General features: G+C 49.2%; 2 protein-coding genes across 2 annotated transcripts; one reads left to right on the top strand and one right to left on the bottom strand.

Annotated features, from left to right (window-relative positions):
- The first annotated feature begins 878 nt into the window (after nucleotides 1–878).
- Josd1 (Josephin domain containing 1) lies at nucleotides 879–14,638 on the top strand. Its single transcript, XM_021216604.2, has 4 exons — nucleotides 879–1,798; nucleotides 11,310–11,438; nucleotides 11,546–11,740; nucleotides 12,653–14,638. The coding sequence occupies exons 1-4, from the start codon at nucleotides 1,614–1,616 to the stop codon at nucleotides 12,750–12,752; spliced, it is 609 nt and encodes a 202-aa protein (XP_021072263.1). The 5' UTR covers nucleotides 879–1,613; the 3' UTR covers nucleotides 12,753–14,638.
- A 1,466-nt stretch (nucleotides 14,639–16,104) lies between these two features.
- Nucleotides 16,105–17,896, bottom strand: Tomm22 (translocase of outer mitochondrial membrane 22). The gene is made up of 4 exons (XM_021217023.2): nucleotides 17,754–17,896; nucleotides 17,470–17,588; nucleotides 16,947–17,064; nucleotides 16,105–16,754 (listed from the first exon to the last, which is right to left on the bottom strand). Exons 1-4 carry the CDS (start codon nucleotides 17,868–17,870, stop codon nucleotides 16,680–16,682), a joined length of 429 nt encoding a protein of 142 aa, XP_021072682.1. The 5' UTR covers nucleotides 17,871–17,896; the 3' UTR covers nucleotides 16,105–16,679.
- Between the last annotated feature and the right edge of the window lie 1,802 nt (nucleotides 17,897–19,698).

The raw sequence follows: 19,698 nt of genomic DNA, 5'->3' as shown, positions 1-19,698 counted from the left end.
CTAAACTCAAAATACGGAGCTCTCGTTAGTAGAGTGATTGTCTTGCATTTACCAGGGTTCGATCCCCTGCCCTGCACAAATTGGTTATGTAATGAGTTTGAGACCAGCTGGACTAGAGAACACACACCTAACTAGAAGGATCAGAAGGGAAAAGAAAACAGAAAGGAAGGCTTGTGACAGCCATCAAGAGAAGGTAGCTGAGCAAAAGGGCAGTGGTTTGTGTGAAGTGAACGGGAATACGACACCAAGGATCTGAAACAGAACTCTGGTTTCCATCTGAAACATGACTCCCGGCGAGAGTCTTGCCCTCGGCTCTCAAAGAAAACTGGAGGTGGACGGGTTCACCAACCGAGATTATGCCCGACCGCGTCGGTAAAGTGTCTGGAAATCTGATGAACATTAAGTGGGCCCGGGCAGCCGCTGCCCCGGCTCAAGAAAGCACTCCGCCGGGAGTGGGCGCCGGGGCGGAGCTGCGGCGAAGCGACAAGTCGACCTTCCGCGCTACCGCGGAGCCCCACAGCCCTGCACAACCGCTCGGCGACCTCCCAGCACCTCCGCCGGCCCAACAGCCCGCGCCGGTTACGTCCCACAACGTCAGGGGTGACGCGAGGTTGGCAAGGCGGGGTCAGCGCGGGGGCGTGTCCGGGGCGCGCGCCGAGTGAACGCCGCTGACGTCGGGCTCAGGTGCGCGTGCCCGCCCGCTCCGCCGCCTGCTCGTCCGCGCGTGGCCCAGGTGGCGGCCCGCAAGCTCCAGGTGGCGGCGCCGGGGCGACGAGCGGTCCCCGCCGGGCAGGCAGCGGGAAGGGAGCCCGGGGCTGGCCTCACGTGACAGCAGGAGGTCGCGGCGGAGACGGCCAGCCCGGTGGGGCCAAGGCTGCACCGGGCGAGGCGAGGCGTCCGGCCGCACCCTCGCGGGCCAGGCGGGAACCTCCCCGCGGCGGCGCCCGGGCTGCCGTTCCCTTTTCCGCGGCTCCTCCCGCGCCGAGGCGGAGCGGCTCCTCCGCTGGGCCGAGTCCGCCAGTCCGCCGGCGGGCATGGAGCGCTATCCCCGGAGCCCTCGCGCGGCCCGCGACCGCACGCCCTCCGATCCTCGCTAGCTCTTGGCATTGGGCCTTTTCTCCGCCACCCAACCCGGTCTTCGGAGCCTGTGGCGTTGTGATTCGAACGAGATGGAAGAAAAGGAGCGATGTGACCCCTTCGGTTCTGCCCTCCTGCATTGAGGCCTAGTTGGCATCTGCAGAGAGGAAAACACGGCCAGGAAAGCGTGGTGTTTCTTTTTTCCAAAGGGGGTGGGAGGGGAAGGCGGCAGCCAAAGGGAGGAATTCTACGTTTTATATGTTTTTTTTTTCTTTGTTAATTCTGCACTTTGAAAGTGTTGGCTAAATAATCCAAAAGTTATTTTTTCCCATCGAGAAGACAGAAAAGGTAGATTTTTTTTTTTTTTGTCCCTTTTGATTCCAACCTTTCCTCCCAGTGACAAAGCATAAATCATGGACACCAGAGAATAAATAGGTGAATCTCAGGAATCTGAAGACAGAGAAACCTAGACTTTTTCCTCAGGAGGGAAGGAGCTGAGTGTTTGTCGGCTCTGCCTGGAACCTAAATCGAAAAACATGAGTTGCATGCCATGGAAAGGAGACAAGGCCAAATCCGAACCCTCGGACCTTCCCCAGGCAGCACCCCCACAAATCTACCATGAGAAGCAGCGCAGGGAGCTCTGTGCTCTTCATGCTCTCAACAACGTCTTCCAGGACAGCAACGCCTTCACGCGGGAAACGCTGCAGGAGATTTTCCAGAGGTAGGGCTCCCCTGCTTGGCATCTCTATCCCCCCACTTCTTGGTATTTCTGAATTTGTGTGGGTGGTGCAGTGTCTCAGGGACAGAAACCTTCAAACCTACAGGTTTGGAATTAAGATGCTGGCGGCAGGAATGGCAGGCAGATAGTCACCATCTATGGTCCATCTGTTGTAGACTAACAGTTGCGCTGTCTCCACGGCTGTGGTCAGACAGGGGACTCCGTGTTGCGTGTGTTAGTCTCATTTGTGATGAAGACAGGGCTCTGTGGAGCTCCTTAAATTCCTTCAAATAACCTGACAAGCCTTGGACTCAGTTGAGTTCAGGGTCATATCTCCATTGGTGGTCACTGCTCTATTGCCTCCCTTCCAGACCTGTCACCAGGGAGTTTACAATCTAGGAGGGACACAAAATAACATCGACATTCAGCCATCTGTTACCAAAGGTGGAACATGGTGGAAATCTCAAGAAAAGTGTACCCACAATGCTCAGCTGTTCTGGGGCCATGTGCTGCCTGCCCATGATGTCCTTCATTTGTTGTTCTGTGTGATTTTCCTCACAGTCGTTTTACTGGTTCAGAGTAGCTTCTGAAGCAGCTACGCTGCGATTCGAGCGTACCCCAGCTTTCTCCTGCTCTGAGATGACTTTCGTGGGGCTGGTGTGAAGTTCAGTGATAAGAGTGCTTGCACATTACATAGGGGGTCCTAAGTGCAGTCCCTAGCACCGTGTCCCCAAAAGACCATAGAACAAATATGCCACTCCACAAGTGGTCAGGGTACAGTTTTATGCCCATTGCTTTGGTTTCTGAAGTCTTTTACCGAGGGCCTTGAGAGTTCTGTAGTGTCTGACTGGACCCAGCAACATGACAGAAGTTCATAGCAGCTTTGACAGTGAGCCTGTCTTACCCCTCCAACTGGAAAAGACCTCAGGATAGAGAGAACTCAAGGATGCTTTAAGTGGTGTACGCAGAGGTCCCAGAGGACCTCGTGACGGTCCTCATTTGGAGCTGAAATAGCCGCTGCACAGGAACATGCATTACAACTAGAATGTTTGGGGTGATTGGTAAGACTAAGTGTGAACCACTTAACTTGAAAGAACTATAGGAGTCTCTGAGAAAGGCTGTACCCTGAGTGCTCTTACAGCTCTACAGTGAGAGTAATTAGTTTCTAGTGCCAGTGAAAGATCAGAGGGCAGCAGGGTAGATGCGCCACTTGCTACCTGTAAGTACAGTTCATTCCTCAGAAGATGAAGCTCTAGGAGGTAAGGAAAGGTGTCTTCCACCACCCAGTCGTGTGGCAGAAAGGAGAGCCCAGGCTTCTGAGCGGCTTCCCTGTGGCCAGCTGTTAATGTTCTTCTGGGTAGCTCTGAATTGTTTTCTCATCTCTAACCAGGGAGAAGGAAATGACTGGCCACGAGCACCTGAGTGTGCTTGCTACTTGGTAGTGAGTACTGACCATCTTAGAACAGCCTTAGCCATGGCCTGGGAAGCCAGGACTGAGTTGCTGTCGTTTGCCTAGTTTTACCCACCAGTAAATTAATGTCAGATTGTAAAGTAGTCAGTCACAGTCAGGTTGACAGATTCTGACCTCTGAGTTTGGCTCCTGGGCTGACAAGGGAGTTAATGAGACATTAACAAACCAACTCTTTGCACCATTCTGAGGACTCTGTGCAGCTGCAGAGTCCTCACACCCAGCTTGGGAGGTAGGCACTGTTGTTTCCTATTATTCCAGATGAAGAAATTAGGACGTGGAGTCTGTATTTGTTAATGTTGAGACTTCCACCTGGCTTTATAACCTCCAGAGGGCTCCTCCTGGCTTCTTGCTGGAAAATCTCAGAGACTAGGAACTTCAGTAGCTGCCTGTCTGGCTAGTCAGTCAGCAGGATTTGGGGTCTGGGCTTTATATGTCTGGATAATTGGGCATCTCTCAAATGTGTTTTTCTTGAATGAAAGATACTAAATATCTGCCAGTCACCACATGGGACCAGGGCCATGTTCCTTTTAAAGCTTTTGCAAATTGTGGTATATTTCTGTGTTCCCTATCAGTAAAGTACAGGTACAGGCTGACCCGTAAGAAAATTCCAGAAAAGGAGTTCTATTATAGAGCATTTTTACTTGTAAAGGTTCTGTATGGATAAGTAGGGACACTTCCCTCAAATGTATGTAAGGAATCTGGAGAAAATGGAAGAAAAGGCGAGAGAGAGAGAGAGAGAGAGAGAGAGAGAGAGAGAGAGAGAGAGAGAGAAAGAGAAAGAGAGAAAGAAGACGAGCCACTTGCGGTGTGCCAGGTACTAGGAGGCAGAGAAGACAAGCTGAGCAGGGCACCTCAGGGCTGTACACGGGACTGAGGTCCAGAGAGAGCCACAGACACTGCGACGGTCTCTTCAGAGACTGGCATTCAGAGAGAACACTGACAGAGTGACCCATGCTGTTTTTAAACCTTGGCTCATGAGGGGCAGAGACAGGAGGACGGTGTGGATAAGAGCTGTTTGTCGGGAGGAAGATCGTCCTGGCAGTGGCTTTCTAGCCAGTTAGAGGAGGAGGATACAAAACAGGGTAGAGTCTGAAGAGAATTGTGGACGTGGGATGACTCATGCATGGGAGAGAAATGAGTTAAGAATTCAGGACTGGGCTAATGCTGATTAGCAACAACAGGCAAGGTGGGGAGGAGTCAGATGTGACTGAGGCTTGATCCAGGGGAAAAGAGCCCCAACGGTGGACACGGGTCACTAGAGCGTGTGTCTCGCCTGGTACACTGGACCATGTGTCCGTCTAAATTTTGAAAATAAAGGGCTTAGAGGTGCACTCATAGAGGATTGAACTTATGGCCTTATGCATATTATCGAGTTTCTGCCACTGTAGGCCCTCAGCTTGGAGAAATATTTATCTTATGCGTCTGGGTGTTTTGCCTGTATGAATGTCTTTGGACCACATACACGTGTTGGATCCTCTGGAACTGGAGTTGCAGGGGTTTGTCAGCAGCCACTTGGATTCCGAGAACCAAACCTGGGTCCTGGTCACCAAATATTAAACTCTAGGGATTGGAGTAGCTCATCCACACCCTTGATGGGAATAGCTGACACCTACTCCTATGAACTGTGTTTTATTTAGAAACATATCAGGAAATTCTGATGAAAGAATTAAGGAAGAAAAAAAGTTGATTAAATCTCTCCCTCCCCTCCTTTTCTCTTTTTATTAAAATCCAAAACACTACCATATCAGGCACAGTAGTAACTTTGGAGTAGACTGAGGACATAAGTGGTGACCTGGGCTAGAGCCCACCTTAGAGCTCATTTGTGTTTTTTTGTTTTTTTGTTTGTTTGTTTTTTTCGAGACAGGGTTTCTCTGTGTAGCCCTGGCTGTCCTGGAACTCACTCTGTAGACCAGGCTGGCCTCGAACTCAGAAATTCACCTGCCTCTGCCTCCCAAGTGCTGGGATTAAAGGCGTGCGCCACCACACCCGGCCCACTTTTGTTTGTAACGGCAAACAGGAGAGGCTTGCTATGAGCTCCAGGATGTCTGTGGAAATGGGCGAGGCAGTCCTGAGCAGCATCCACTATACCCAAGAGGCTCAGCTGGAGCAGCGTGGGGACGTAGTCCTGGGCAGGCTGTCCAGTGTTGTCTTACAAGGCTGGATCCTCTGTGTGCCACCGACCAGCTGTGCGTGACTGTGCAAGTCACTGTAACCCTTGCACCTCAGCTTCCTTGTTTACAGTACCTAAAGATTGTGAAAGGATTAAATGATAACACCCATGAAGCTGCTAGTCTAGTTGGGCAGTTAGCCTTAAAGTCAAAGAAAGGATTTTTGTCGGGCAGGGAGCAGATCACAGGGGTAGACAGTCCCTCATCTTCAAGTGACCATGGGTGAATAAAAATGGGTGCAATGAAGAAACCAAAATAGCTGTTTCGTGGGTAAAGGAAAAGGTTATTCCAAAACCGCCTTGCTGTCTCTCAGGAAAGCAGAAATGACGGGACTTGGGGGGATTTCCGGGTCTTTAAGGGGAACAGGTACCTAGGAGGAAGGTAATCTGTAAACTGGGCTATAACAAGAACTTATTGAATAGAACCTAGAAGCTAGCATAGACCTTGATGTGCTAATGGACACCATAGGCATATATGTTAGTGGAAGGCCCCTTTTGCCAGAGATAATAAGATTGCTTATTTTTAGCAGGTGGAAGCTAGTTTTCTAAGTCCCCAGGGATGGGGGTGCTGGCTTTTGTCTAAATGCCAGCCTTTGGGAAAAGAGATTTCTTGGGACCAACTAGCCCTGTAGAGTGGAATGGAAATTGTTAGCAATTCCTATATTGATCAATTTGGGATTTCTTTGAAAGGAGATCTTGTAGTCCAGACTGGTTATGTACTGGAAGATGATCGTGAGTTTCTGCTCCGTGTGCCTCCACCTCCCAAGTTCTAGTTAATAGCCCCATGTCAACGTCGGCCAGCTTGGGCGTGTTTATTAGATGCCAAGGTCTGGCTGGAAGGTAGTACTAAAAAGGTTTCAGAACTGTTTGCTTGCGTGTACGCCAGATGAATTCTTCAGTAAATGAGTATTGATATTTGGATAAATTGGTATTATGTGGGATCCTCTGAGTCTCCCTCCATTTTCATAGAACCAGGAAGGATTCTGTGGAAGAGACACGTGAGGTTGAGTCTGAGGAAGCTGTGGGATTTGGCTTGTAGTCAGAAGCAGGATAAACTACTAAAGGCCACATAATTTTCATGCCTGAAGTGCACTTTGCCCTGTGGAGAGGACAGCAGCAGGCTGAGCAGGGTGGGACGTGGAGTGGGCTGACCTCTGGAGAATCTGTAGGAGACCAGGCTGAGCAGGGTGGGACGTGGAGCGGGCTCACCTCTGGTGAATCTGTAGGAGACCAGGTTGGAGCTTAGTTTTATCAGCTGTTAGTGTTGAAGGACAAGTTGGTTAAAAATCTCCAAACTTGAGTGTGGTGTTGTGGCACATGCCTAGTGTTCCCAGAACCTAGGAGTTGGAAGCAGGAGGGTAAGGAGTTTTAATTTATCTTCCGTTAAATTAGCTCAGGCTACACAAAACCTTTTATAAGAAAAAATTTACCACTTAACTTTAGAATTAAAATACACACACGCACACGCACGTACATTTTTTCCTATCTGGGTATGGTGATACATACTTTTAATCCCAGCACTGGGAAGGCAGAGAGGCAGGAAGATCTCTGTGAGTTCAAGGCCAGTTTGGTCTACATAGTGAGTTCCAGAACAGCTAGGACTACACAGCAAAGCCTTGTCTCAAAATAAGCAAGCAAACAAGCAAACACATGAATGAATGAATGAATGAATGAATGAATGATCCACAATCATGGGACAAGTAGGGCTGCTTTATGTAATATTGGTGCCAGGTTTCTGGATGTCTACCAGAAGGAGTTATTTTTTTCCCCCCTGAGACAGGGTTTCTCTGTGTAGCTCTGGCTGTCATAGAACTCACTTTGTAGACCAGGCTGGCCTCGAAATCAGAGATCCGCCTGCCTCTGCCTCCCAAGTGCCCAAGTGCTGGGATTAAAGGCATGTGCCACCACTGCCTGGCTTAGAAGGAGCTTTTTTATTTTCTGTTTTATTTTTATTTATTTATTTTTGTTGTTTTTTTGAGACAGGGTTTCTCTGTGTAGCCTTGTCTGTCCTGAAACTTACTCTGTAGACCAGGCTGGCCTCAAACTCATAGAGATCCGCCTACCTCTGCCTCCCAAGTGCGGAGATTAAAGTTAAGTCCAACCACCACACAGCCAGGAAGGAGCTCTCCGACAAGGCCGGCAAGCGCTCCGTTTTATATAGGCTGGCCTTTTAGGGTCCCCTATTGCAGAAAGCCCCTCCAGACCGGTTACTGCCAGCTTGGGGAACTACCTTATCCTCTGCCAGCTTTTACTAACATACTCTGAGTAGAGACACTAGCATCTAGATTGTGGGTCCTCTTGGAGGAAACATGCTAATCTTGGGCTGGCTTGCCTTCTTTTTGAGATTTCTTGTTCAAGCGCCCAATCCTGGGCTTTCTGGGTAATTGGAAGATGGGACTTGAAGCAGAAAAGAAATGAAAAGAAGCAGGCACATAAAAATCAAGTCTGTGAGGGTATGTGGCCGAGTGCAGGGACCTGGAGAACCTAGAGGCGGAGGATCCCTAGGTGCTGTGGCTGGATGGTTGGGAGCTGCCTGGGGTGGATCTTGGCATCTACTCAGGTGCTCCAGGAGAGCAAGCAGGCCTGGCTGTGTCTCTCCAGCCCCATGCCTCAGACTTTTTTTACTAACATAGAATGAACTCATACATTTTATTGTGAGGCATAAAATGAGGCACTTAAGGCAGCTGCCCTGGTGATGGTGTCAGAAGTAAATGATAACTGCTTCATGTGTGGGGAGATGGTGCCTTTGCTCTGGAGATGAGCAAGTGAGCCCTTTTTCCTTTAATGTTAGTATTATTTTTAAATGTGTAGGGTGGTGATATCAATTTTCTCCAGGAATGTCACTAGGTATATTAGCCACACCTCTGCCTCCCAAGTGCTGGGATTAAAGGCGTGCGTGCGCCACCACACCCAGCTTGCTTTTTTTTTTTTTGGTTTTTTTTTTTTTTGAGACAGGGTTTCTCTGTGTACCCTGGCTGTCGTGGAACTCACTCTGTAGACCAGGCTGGCCTCGAACTCAGAAATCCTCCTGCCTCTGCCTCCCAAGTGCTGGGATTAAAGGCGTGCGCCACCACGCCTGGCATATATATATATATATATATATATATATATATATATATATATACAGTTTTTTTCTAATCTTTCTAGTTTGATGTTGTTGTTTGAGAGAAAAACCATGAAGTCGAGTGATTAGGGAGGTGAGAAGAATCTGAGAGGAGTTGGGAGTGGGGAAAAGAATGAGATCAAAATATATTGTTTGAAAATAATTAAAGACATCAGTCAGGAAAATTCTTTTTAATGTGAAGGTATTTTACCTGCATGTACGCCTGTGTACCATATATGTGCCTAGTGCCGGCAGAGGCCAGAAAACACAGGACCCCTAAGAACTAGAATTACAGATTGTTAGGAGCCATCACATGACTGCTTGGAATCCAAACTGGTTAAGTCTTCCTTAACCCCTCAGCCAACTCTCCAGCCCTAAATCCCTGTGATGCCCAGTGTGCCAGTATCCCAGCACTGAGGAGGCAGCAGGTGGATCTCCGAGCTTGAGGATCCCCTGGTCTGTCTATTTTTATTTGATGGGTACTGCTATTTTGGCTGCATGTATACTTGTGTCCCATTGTGTCCACTGTTTGTGGAGGCCAGGGAAGGGCTTCAGATGCCCTGGAACTGTAGTTGCAGATGGTTTGAGCCACTGTGTAAGTGCTGGGTCATCCTTCAAGTCCCTCCATCCCCCTTTTGTCTTTTGAGACAGGGTTTCACACTGTAGCCCAGGCTTACGTGGAACTCTCTGCAGTCCTGCCTCAGACTCCTGACTGTTGGGATCACAGGTGTGCACCACCATCCCTTGCAACTGGAGAGTTTTAAACCGTGTCAAGGCATGTTTTATTTTTGAAGACTGGGGTTTGTGATATGGGTCAGTTGGCAGAGTGTTTGCTTGGCATGCGTGAGACTGTAGCATTGCTAACACCCACCCCAAATCAACATGGGCGCTGTGCTTGAAGAAGTTTTGATTTTATTTTAAGTAAGAGTTCTTAAAATTTTAGAGCTGGGCGTGGTGGCGCACGCCTTTAATCCCAGTACTTGGGAGGCAGAGGCAGGCAGATTTCTGGGTTCGAGGCTAGCCTGGTCTACAAAGTGAGTTCCAGGACAGCCAGGGTTATACAGAGAAACCCTGTCTCGAAAAACCAAAAACCAACCAAACAAACAAAAAAAACAAAAACAAAAAAATTTTAGAATTGACTTCTTTGGGTCAAAGTAGATTTTTTTTTTTCCCTGAGACATGGTTTCTCTGTGTAGCCCTGGCTGTCCTGGAACTCACTCTGTAGACCAGACTGGCCTCGAACTCAGCAATCCGCCTGCCTCTGCCTCCCAAGTGCTGGGATTAAAGGCGTGCACCACCACTGCCCAGCTCAAAGTAGGTCTTTTCTTCTGGAAATGACATGTTACTGTCTCTGGACCTCTTCCTTCCTGGAGAACCCGCCACAGTTTTCTTTCCTTTTCCGTCCTGTGACCCGTCTTTGATCCTATCACTTGGGAGGCAGAGGCAGACAGAACTCTTTGAGTTCCCAGCCAGCCAGGGCTATGTAGAGGGACCCTGCCTCAAAAACAAACGAACTAGCAAAACCCACCACCAGACATGTTGACCCTCCTCCAGTCAAAATGGACTTCTTCATCTGCTGGCTTGTCAAGACTGAAAACAAAGTAATCTGGTTGGGAGCTTCCTCAGCACAGGCCTCACTGGAAAATGGAATTGCTAAAAGGAGCAATAGAAAGAAAGGGCTTGACATAGTGGGGTGCTGTGTATCCATAACCTTGACACTCTGGACCTGAGGCAAGAGGATCCTGATCTCAGGGCCAGCCTGGGCTTAGCTGAAAGCTGGGTGGGCCACCAGAGCCACAATTGAATACCCCCTTTTTTCCCCTTTCCCCTTTTTCTTTTTCTTTTCTTTTCTTATTTTTTTTTCCCCCCACAGGGTTTCTGTGTGTAGCCCTGAAGGTCCTAGAACTTGCTCTGTAGAGCAGACTGGCCTCAAACTCAGACATTAACTTGCTTCTGCCTGTAAGGTTTTTTTTCCCAATTGCTCCTTTGTGCTTTTAATGTTTCTTTTGTTCAGGATACACACAGGCATACACACACATGCACACTGACTATAGATGGGTTCTACATTCCAGTGTAATACAGGCCTCATTACTTTTTATTGCCTTTCATTTGTCTCTAGTCCGTGCAGTTATGCCGTCAGTCCCAGCCACTACACACATCTGAATAGTTAATGATTACAGAAGTACAGACCTTACAGCATTTAAATTGCAAACAGCAGGAGTAACAGTTACTACCTGTGCCATTTAAAACACCATATACCAATTACTATTGCTTTTTGCCTTTATAGTAAAGATCTCCCTATTTAGTTCCCACTGGCTACAGCTCACTAAGTAGGTGAGGTTGGACTTGAACTCAAAGACCTGCCTTGCCTCTGCCTCCTGAGTGCCAGGATTATACCTGTGTGCCACCAGCACGCCCAGCTTTGCCAGTGTGGTTTTTTTTTTTTTTTTTTTTTATTGTAAGGTTTGTGTCCAAGAAGAACATCGGCAGTAGGACTGCTGCAGCGACAGGAGGCCAGTGCCTCCGAGAATCATCTCTTGTGGTCACTCCTCAGAAGGCCAGCTAGGTCTCAACCTTCCTCAGTTTTGCATCAGGAGTTCGGTCTCTAGGCTGGCAGGAGCCAGACATGCGATGCTTGGGTAGAAACTTGTGAGACTGTTGTGCTGGGGAACCAGCTTCCAGGAGCAGTGCTGTAAAGTGCTCTTCTGGTGGTACAAGCCTGGGGAGACTGGGCAGATCAACAAGCCTAAACCGTTTCCTTTTACATCTGTAGGCTCTCTCCGAACACTATGGTGACGCCCCACAAGAAGAGCATGCTGGGAAATGGGAACTATGATGTGAATGTCATCATGGCAGCACTTCAAACCAAAGGCTATGAAGCTGTTTGGTGGGACAAGCGAAGGTAGAAAACCAATTTGATTTGCAGACAAGAACAGGCTGTGGTTCCTACCCCAAGTGAATGGGGGCAACCATATAGTGTGTGAGCCTGACACCTTTTCTCTTCTGCAGGGACGTGGGTGTCATTGCTCTTACTAATGTCATGGGCTTCATCATGAACCTGCCCTCCAGCCTGTGCTGGGGTCCACTCAAATTGCCTCTCAAAAGACAGCACTGGATCTGTGTTCGTGAGGTGGGAGGGGCCTACTACAACCTTGACTCCAAACTCAAGATGCCAGAGTGGATTGGAGGCGAGAGTGAGCTCAGGTAACCCTGCGGGGCTGGGCCGCTGGGCTTTTAGTTTGGCGTGCTGGGGAAGTTGGACTCGTCTGGTTATTTGACAGAGGAAGTGAAATTCCTATGTTCTGGGATCCTCTCCCTGTCCCCTTGGAATCATAGGGTTTTGGACTTAATTAGGACTCTACCCCTTTGATGAACAGGTTTCACATTCTTTGATTCTAGCTTTCTGGTTTGGTGGGACTGACATTGTCACCTCTCCATTTAGACAACTGCCAGTTAGGAGAGAGGAGGATGACATCATTCTAGGCATGGTTAAGTTTCCATGTGTCCGGTTTGTTTTTGTCAAGACAGAGTCTCTCTATATTCCTGGCTATCCTGGAACTCCCTATGTAGACTAAACTGTTCTCAAACTCAAATTGGGCTTCTGCCTGCCCTCGACTCCACACCCTGCCCTGTGACTGAAGTTTTTCCTTTTATTACTGTATGTGTGCAGGTGTGGTCAGAGGACAGTTCCCAGGGCTGGTCCTCTCCTTCCACGGTGGGTTCCTAGGATCTCGGTCAGATTGTCAGGCCTGCTTGGCAGTGCTGCACACCCAGGTTTGCTGCTGCTTTGTGTGTGTGAAGCTTAGTCACCATTGAATATGCAGTGTTCTTGTCCTTATGCCAGCAGCCACTAGTGACAGGAATATATGAGAATGTGCAGGAACTGAGACTGGAGTTCTAGCAGGAAATGGAAGAGTAACCAGTCACCCTTAGAGGTTTAAAACCGTCATGGGTGTAGCTTGGTGGTGGTGGGAAGACACCCTTAATCCCAGCACTTGGGAGGCAAGAGACTGGCGGGTCTCTGATGGGGAGAAGTCTGGTAAATGGGTGGTCCCGGGGCTGCACTCTGCAACTCACTGGCATCTCATTTCTTCTTGCCTATTCCCTTTTTCATAGGAAATTTCTAAAATACCATTTGCGAGGTAAAAACTGTGAACTCCTACTGGTTGTACCGGAAGAAGTGGAAGCCCATCAGAGCTGGAGGGCTGACGTGTGACAGTTCTGCTTGACCCTCTTTGTCTCAACCCTCCAGACCTCTTTGATGTGCTGTGGCCTCTACAGTCCACTTCCCCAAACATCTCATTGGGTTTTCCCTTCAGATTTGCCAGTGCAATAGGACAGATGTGTGGTCACAGAGCCACCCAGCAGTCTGTGCCTGGGGGAAGAAGGTAGGAGCTCTGAACACTTAGGGCAAGCCATTGAACACCTTTTGCTATTTCAGAGAGGGAGCCAAAAAGGGGGTCCTTTGAGGGGGCTGGATTATTTCTCTTTCCATGAGGTCTGGATACAGGCTCTGCTGGTGTGGTCACTGATGCTTCAGGCCGCCCCTTTTCTCTCCTGTGGCACCACGGGGTCTGAGGACATAGTACATGCAGAGCCCAGTGACTGGCTCAAAGGACCCAGAGCCAGGAAACTGTCTCTCAGGAAACTGTCAAGACTCCAGCAGTCGCACTGCATGTCACCTGCAGTCCATTATGCCTCCACTTGGTCCCTTTAAACCCCAGCCAGCCTTGGGGTTTTATAATGAGAGGCTCTGCTATTCCAAAGTAGGTGAATTGCACATCATTCTAGCAAGACAATGGTGAAAGATATGCCTAATACTGTGTGGGTAAAGCCACAGTAGGGTAGTCACTGGTAGCTCTTCACTCTAATCGTGTCCCTACCATTTCACTACATTGACTGGGGAGGCACTGGGATAAAAGACATTGAACAGGGAGAGGACTCAGAGTTGGCCCAGTTTTAGCAAAATCAAACACATCTGCCACTGACATGAAATCCCATAGTTTGGGACAGAGTTGGGTGAGGAACTGCCATGAAGGTAAGCTTCAGGGTTTGAGACTGGTAGGCACGTCCTGAGCTCCAGAGCTGTTGCAGCAATCTCAGGTTGGCTGTATGCATCGAGCTAGAGCCTCTGGGTTTGGCGTCTGTGTAGTTTCTCTTACAAACAGGGTTGGCTCGCCCCACCTCAACTAGTTCTAGACCATTTTTTTTTTCCTCTTGTAATTTTGGAAAATGAGGGGAAATAAGTACCATACCCCCATACCAATATGTTTGTGGTGGCCTTCAAGGCAGGTGACCTGGCCAGCCCTTACCGATCCATGGTCTCTGCAGGTCTGAGAGCTGCCCCACTGGCCTGCTTCTCCCTTGGCAGCAGAGCTACCTGGGGCTTGCATGTTAATCCTGAGCAAGCTTGTTGGGGTGAAGCGGGGGCTGTCTCCCCACTGTGACTGGAGTGCATGTTTACACCAGCACTTTTTCTGCACATGTATCTTCAATCCAACAAGGCCGTTTTTTTATTCAAGTAGCAGAGGCCTCAAGTGGCTACTGCATTGTGCTCAGCCATGGTCATCTGCACCATTTTCTACACCAGATCTGCTTGGCACCATGGGGAACTCTGCCCCTGCACAATGACATTCCAATCACTACCAGCCAGAAGTTATAGCCGACCTTGCTGATTGTCACAAGCAGGACCTTGGGTCCATTGGCACTGTCGGTGATAGTAAGCCATTTCTTGGGAAGAGGAGACTCCTCCCTACAGATCTGCTTGGGCCTGTGCAAATGGCACTGCAAACGAGCCCCACACACGTGGAGTCCATGAGCTAGTGGGATATACAAAGACGCTTAAGCATTTCAGGGCTGGTTCTGTTCATATCCAATTCCGGTGCTTAGGAACAGGGACCCATGTTAATGCCCCAGGGCAAAGCCCCACTCCTGTGAAGGAAGGGGCAGCCTGACCCTGACGCCCAGCAAGGGGCAGCCCTAGGCTTTGTTTTTCTTGCTTTATTCCCTTTTCTGTTGGCCTTGTGCTGGGTTTGTTTACAAAGATGTATTTTGTTTAACCAAATATTAAAAATGAAAAGCTGAACACAAGTCTACTTGTTGTCTGATTATGTAAAAACTTTCGGCAGGATTTTGTCATAGAAGGGATGTCACCATTCTGAGACACAGTAATCAAATTTCCTCACTGAAAAACCAAGAGAAAGCCAGGCGTGGTGGCACACACCTTTAATCCCAGCACTTGGGAGGCAGAGGCAGGTGGATTTCTCAGTTCGAGGCCAGCCTGGTCTACAGAGTGAGTTCTAGGACAGCCAGGGTTACAGAGAAACCCTGTCTCGAAAAGCAAAAAAAAAAAAACCAACAACAAAAAGATTTTGTGAGATTAGTTCAGAGGTGCCCTGGCCACACTGCTGTGCTTGCAGTGGGGAGGCTGTGGCAGGAGAAGTAGTCTGGATTACAGAGGACGAAAGGCTAGGTACACTGGAGCTGCAGGCCTGGAGCATTGTCAGCAGGCTTTGTGCAGATTCCTCAACCCATAGAAATACCACAACCTCCTAAGTCATATTGTGCTGTTGAGAATCACATGAAGGGCTTAGAAAACCTGCACAATAAACCAAAGAGGAGCTAGATATGGTTCCTACAGCACTGGCCCAATTCTCAGGGGGTTTTTCAGGTAGGAGATTGGATTGAGGTTTCTCAGAGGCAGGCAATTCTGAGTTTCAAGTCAGTATAGTCAACACAGACCCCATTTCAAGAGAAAAACCAAAGGCCAGTATTGAGTAGAAAGACTGCAGGGCTCGAAAAGAAGAGCTACAGTTGGATCTATTATCAGAGACCCTGCAGGTAAGCGCAGGCCTTTAATCCCAGCACTCGGGAGGCAGAGGCAGGCGGATTTCTGAGTTCAGGGCCATCCTGGTCTACAGAGTTCCAGGGCTAGACAGAGAAACCCTGCCTCAAAAACCCAAAAATAAGTCTTTACCAGGTGTGCATGCCCACGATCCCTCAGCACCCAGGAGGACCAAGTTGAAAGCTAGCCTGGGCTCTGGAGAGATTCCACCCCCAATAAAAACAATACGATAACAAGCTCTACTTGCAAACCTCTTTCTCAAGACTAGGGCATACAGAAAACAGGTTATAAATAGAGTATAGCCTGCATCTCTAAAGTCTGGCCTGCACTTTGTGGGGGAGTCTTAAATTTGGGGCAATAATCACTACTATGCCAAATAATAAATGTTCTTTTTCCTTTTTGAAAACTTCACTAAACAGGCATTGGTGGCGCCTGCCTTTAATCCCAGTACTTGGAAAGCAGAGGTAGGCAGGTCTGAGTTCTCGGCCAGCCTGGTCTTCAAATGAAGTGCCAGGACAGCCAGGGCTACACAAGCAGTCTTGGGAAAACAAAAACAAAAACCATACCCCACACAGGAACAGAGGAGAGAGCTTTCTGAGGCCAGCCTGGTCTATGAAATGAGGTTGAAACAGGTGCTGGCTTAAGCAAGAGGAAATCTGGCAGGCAGTGTCCTGGCTTTCCAAAACAACCTAGGTGTGAAATACTACAAACACAGCAATGACACTTTCAGTTCGAGTTCTTTTAATATTTAAATACAAAAAGTGAGCGCTGACTTCTTTTTTATACATATGCAGGTCTAACAGCCAAACTGCAGAGGAAATGAGTGCCTGCTCTGCCCAGTCCCCCTCTGGCTAAAGCTATAGCCAGCCTCCCTTCTCTCACACACACAGGGATTCCTGGTGACTGTTCGGTACTACAGGTATAATGGATTTTGTCAGTCCCACAGTGCTTACATGTCCTAGACATTTCCATTTAAAAAGTCCTTATGGTCAGGGGTACTTACTTCTTTCCCACAATGGGCAGGCAAGAACTTCCTTAGGAGCATTTATTAGAGCGTGGGATAACCTTCCACACGGCTGTACTCCAGCATCGGAGTGAGAACGGGAAGTGAGTGAGGGCATTCATTATGTAGGGCACAGGTGTACCTGGGGTCTCTCCATGAGAAACGGAGAAAGTTCCCACTATGTTCAAATAGATCGGTGTGCCAAGGTTAAAAAAAAGAATAAAAAGTTCAAACAATCAGCAGTTCAAACACAAATGAATTTCAAAGTTCTCCCACAAGGACAAATACCGAAGAATCTAGATCTTTCCAGGAAGTGGAGGTAGAGCCCCTGGCATTCCTCCTGACAGCCCTGTGTTAGGCCCTAAAAGTATCTGGAAAAGAAAAAATAAGACTGTTAAGACACTGAATAGTTCCAGTAGGTCCCTTTTGTCACACATGAGGGGCAGGCAAATTCTACACTGCCGAGCACCTAGAAGAACAGGGACCTGCTCCCACTTGGGGTGAAGTGCCAATCTCCTTGGGGCTCTGCCGCTGGCCCACAGCCAAGAAGAGCATGTGCTCACCTGCCGCTGCTGCAGTTGCTGCTGTTGCTCCATCTGCAACTTTTCTGTCTCAAAGACAACGGGAAGAACCAGGATCATGAAGGAAGTGGTCCCAATCCACAAAGCGGCCCTGGAAAATCTGCAGAGGGAAGAGTGGATGTGGAGTCATGTAAAGGGAAGCAGGCACTCGGGCCAGGACCGAACCTAGGACAGGACTTGCAGTACCGCCCTCGCTCTTCTGAAAGCGCACCCTACCCCATTCCTTGCCCCAGAGTCCTAGCAGAGGCAAGAGGAGCAGTAATTACCTAGCGACACGGTACATTCTCCTAAGCCTCGTATAACATAACCTTAGTCTCACAACGACCCTGCCAGGTAAGAACTCCATTCTGCAGAAGACCAACCACACTCGGGGTATGATCGGGGTATGACAATGAATCCAAGGTCACTCAAACTCTGCTCTGCGACTCCCGGGACCCGGTGTCCTTTGACAGCACCCGCCCCCCGTCCATGCACGCTCCCGGCGGCTCTCCGGCGGCCCTTTTACCTGTACATCTTCTGCGCCACGAAGAGCGAGAGATCAAAGGTGGCTCCGGCGGCTGAGCGGACCCTCTCGGGAAACATCTCCGTCAGACCCCAGAGTCTCTCCGACAGCGTCTCGTCTAGCTGTGGTGGAGGAGGCGGGGGTCGTCGGTGAAGCGGCAGCAGCACCGCAGCCGCCGAGCCCCGGGCCTGGCCCTTCCCCTGCCGCGCGGGGAAGCCGCCCTCTCGGCTCGCGGCGTCCACGCCCCAACCGCCCGCTCCCGCCCCGCTCCCCGCCGGCCCTAGCACCTCGTCGTCGTCGTCTTCTTCCAGCTCCTCCTCGGCTTTCTCTGCCTCGGCTTTCGGGAGCAATTCTTCGGGGGACAGAGGCTCCCCAGCGCCGGCTGCAGCGACGGCGGCGGCCATGGCTGTAGGACACCGGAAGCGGAAGAGAGCAGGCGAGAGCGGCCCACCCCCCTGGACAGAGCGGCTTCCGGAAGCCAGCCGTGCTGGCTAGAGAGAAAGCGTCGGCGGCTCCTCCAGCTCGCCCCCTTGGTGTCGCCAGCCTCTTAATTTCGACTGACCGTGAGAGCGTGTTCAGGGAGAGATGCGGGTGCTTCTCAGCTATTCTGTGCAGTTGGGTCTGGGTTTTGGCTCCGAAACTGCATATTTTACAGAGATCTGGTTTTTGTTTTGTTTTGTTTTGAGACCGGGTTTCTCTGTGCAGCCCTGAAACTCACTCTGTAGACCTCAAACTCCAGAGATCCACCTGCTGCTGTCTCCCGAGTGCTGGGGTTAAAGGCAAGCACCACCACAAAGCAAACAATACCTCTCTTATAGATAGGCCTGTGTAGCCCACGCTGGCCTCAAACTTACAGAAATATGACTTCCGCCGGGCGGTGGTGGCGCACGACTTTAATCCCAGCATTTGGGAGGCAGAGGCAGGAGGATTTCTGAGTTCGAGGCCAGCCTGGTCTGCAGAGTGAGTTCCAGGACAGCCAGGGCTACACAGAGAAACCCTGTCTCGAAAAACTGAAAACAAACACAAAACAAGAAATAGGACTTCCCGGCCTCCCCAGGGATTAAAAGATCTTGCGTTGGGCGGGCCCCGGACCTCTCCTACCTCAACCTCCTGAGTGTAGGGATTATGAGTTGTGTGCCATTGCACTCAACAACAAATGTGTTAAATTTATCTTAAATGATGTGTATGTGCCCAAGAGTATGGGTGTGCTTGGAGGCCAGAGAGGTCTCTGTTCCCTGGAGCTGGAGGGAATACTGGCAGTCATGAAGCCACCTGACATGGATGTTGGGAATTGAATTTGGGTCTTTCAGAAGAGTAAGTACTCTTTAAACACTAAGCCATCTCTTCAGCCCCAGCAACACATAACTGGAGAAAACAAACCCTAATTCTTAGTTTTAACAATTACATTTTTATGTGTGTATGTGCATAGGTACACATATACCATGTTGTGCTTATGGAGGTCAGAGGACAACTTGCAGTTGATTCTCTCTGTAACAGGGCCCCAGACCTTAGCACTACTGACTCCATGATGGAAGTGCCCTTCAGGCTGTAAATCTCAGCACACAGCATCATCAGCCCAAAATTAAAACAAAGACCTAGTACAGCAAAGTCCATAGTTCTGGGGAAGTCTCTAAACATACTTACCTTGCTTTTTGGCTTAGGTAGTTTTGCTTCTGGCTAACTGTTCAAGTATGTCAACCCAAAACATGGGTGTTTTTTGTTGTTGCTATTTGTATGTGTATGTATGTGTGTGTGCTTAAAAGCTCACCCTAATCCGGGCGTGGTGACGCACACCTTTCATCCCAGCACTCGGGAGGCAGAGGCAGGAGGATTTCTGAGTTTGAGGCCAGCCTGGTCTACAGAGTGAGTTCAGGACAGCCAGGGCTACACGGAGAAACCCTGTCTCGAAAACAAAACAAAACAAACAAACAAACAAAAAGCTCACCCTAAGGGGCTGGAGAGATGGCTCATTGGCCCTGAGTTCGATTCCCAGAAACCACATGGTGGCTCATGGTGTCCTCTCTGGTGTGCCTGACTACAGCGAAAGTGTACTCATATAAATACAATTAAAAAAAAAAAAAAAGCTCACCATGAGAAAGGCTTGCTAGCCTATACTGAGATCATAAACACTGGCTTAAAACCCATGTCTACATGGTCTTCTCTGATGAATATTCATAATACTCTTCTTCCACCACGTGGGTCCTGGGGATCAAATTCACACTCAGCAGCAAG

This window comes from Mus pahari, chromosome 17 (genome assembly GCF_900095145.1).
Source record: "Mus pahari chromosome 17, PAHARI_EIJ_v1.1, whole genome shotgun sequence".
Classification (NCBI taxonomy): Eukaryota; Metazoa; Chordata; class Mammalia; order Rodentia; family Muridae; genus Mus; species Mus pahari.
Note: the sequence above shows the minus strand (reverse complement) of the source record. Positions and strands in the feature narration are given on the sequence as shown.